At 38.4% G+C, this 1286-nt stretch overlaps 1 protein-coding gene across 1 annotated transcript in view; it reads right to left on the bottom strand.

The window, feature by feature from the left end:
* The window catches only part of cd2ap (CD2-associated protein), a gene marked incomplete in the record, with an annotated part of 49417 nt that overhangs the window by 44943 nt on the left and 3188 nt on the right, over positions 1-1286 (bottom strand). Inside the window, 1 exon segment of the mRNA XM_014032448.1 lies at positions 366-516. Coding sequence (XP_013887902.1) covers positions 366-516 — 151 coding nt within the window.

Here is a 1286-nt window from a genome sequence, read left to right as displayed (position 1 = left end):
ATTGGTGACTGACTAAATACTTATTTTCCCCACTGTACCTTTAAATTACACAATATTTTTAGCGGAGAAACTTTTAAGTTTGGTAAAAAAAAAAGGATACAGTAAAAATAAATTATTATTTTTTTGTATGCAGAAAACTTCCTGTTCTATAATGTTTTTAAATAAATGTATCAAAGCTCCTCAGTTGAAAACACTAAAACAACAACCTCTCTTCAGAAAGTCTTCAGTCCTAAGACAACAAAGTGAGGGAATACATCTGCAGCTCATTGTGAAAAGGTTTTGCTGTTCTCACACACATTTAGCAACACAAAAAAGCACATTACGTGTCCTTCAAAGATTCTAAACAGTAAATGACAGCATCTTACTTTTTGCCACAGCAGGCGGAGGAGGCTGGAAGCCACCAAGTGGTATGCCGATGTGGCTCATCCTTTTCACCAGGTTGGACACCTTACTTGGCTCTTTCTTCGGAGGCTCACTGGTCTTATTTACCTCATTTGTTGTTTCCTTTTTAACTACCTAAAAATTCAAAATAAAAAAATGAACAAGTTGTTAGCAATGACTTTTTTATTTTTGCATTTATCTAGTTATCTACTTCCTGTACCAGTTTTGTCCTGTTGGGGGCCAGGCAACAGGATGGACAGGTCATCAGTTTGTTACAGGGTCAAGACAAAGACACAAATGAAGCCAAGCACAATTACACTGAAAAATATTTAGAGACCTAAAAAAACACTTGGAAACGATAAGAGGCCAGAGCAATTCTGTGACTCCCCACCCCCCTGCTGCTCTCAGATTGAGTGACAAGCAGCCTCAGGGCAGCAGATATTTTCCCATACCTCTCTTTGACTAGATGTATGTAAATGCTCCCCACTACCATGTTAGTTAAATTATTATTTACTCAACCCATAACAAACTAGCCCCCACAGCCCAAATTACTATATACCCTAGGATTTTCAAACGTTTATACCACACATGAAATGATCCAAACCATCTAACCCTGACAGTGTGCTGTTTGGTGGCATGGTGTGTACCACACTGAACGTGGAGCACAGGAAGCCAAGGAGAGAGTTGTCCCAGGAGATTAGAAAGAACATTATAAACATGTTAAAAATAAAGGCGATAATACCATCTCTAATCAGCTTGATGCTCTTCTGACTACAGCTGCACATATTATTCAGAAGTTTAAGGACCATAGGATTGGAGACAACCTCCCTAGCCGTGGGCACAGGAGGAAAATTGATTACTCTTAAATGCCATGTAGAATTATTAGGAGATATACAGTATATATA

This window comes from Austrofundulus limnaeus, unplaced genomic scaffold, assembly GCF_001266775.1.
Source record: "Austrofundulus limnaeus strain Quisiro unplaced genomic scaffold, Austrofundulus_limnaeus-1.0 Scaffold1454, whole genome shotgun sequence".
NCBI lineage: Eukaryota > Metazoa > Chordata > Actinopteri > Cyprinodontiformes > Rivulidae > Austrofundulus > Austrofundulus limnaeus.
The sequence above is the reverse complement of the archived record's forward strand: the minus strand, read 5'-3'. Positions and strand labels throughout refer to the sequence as shown.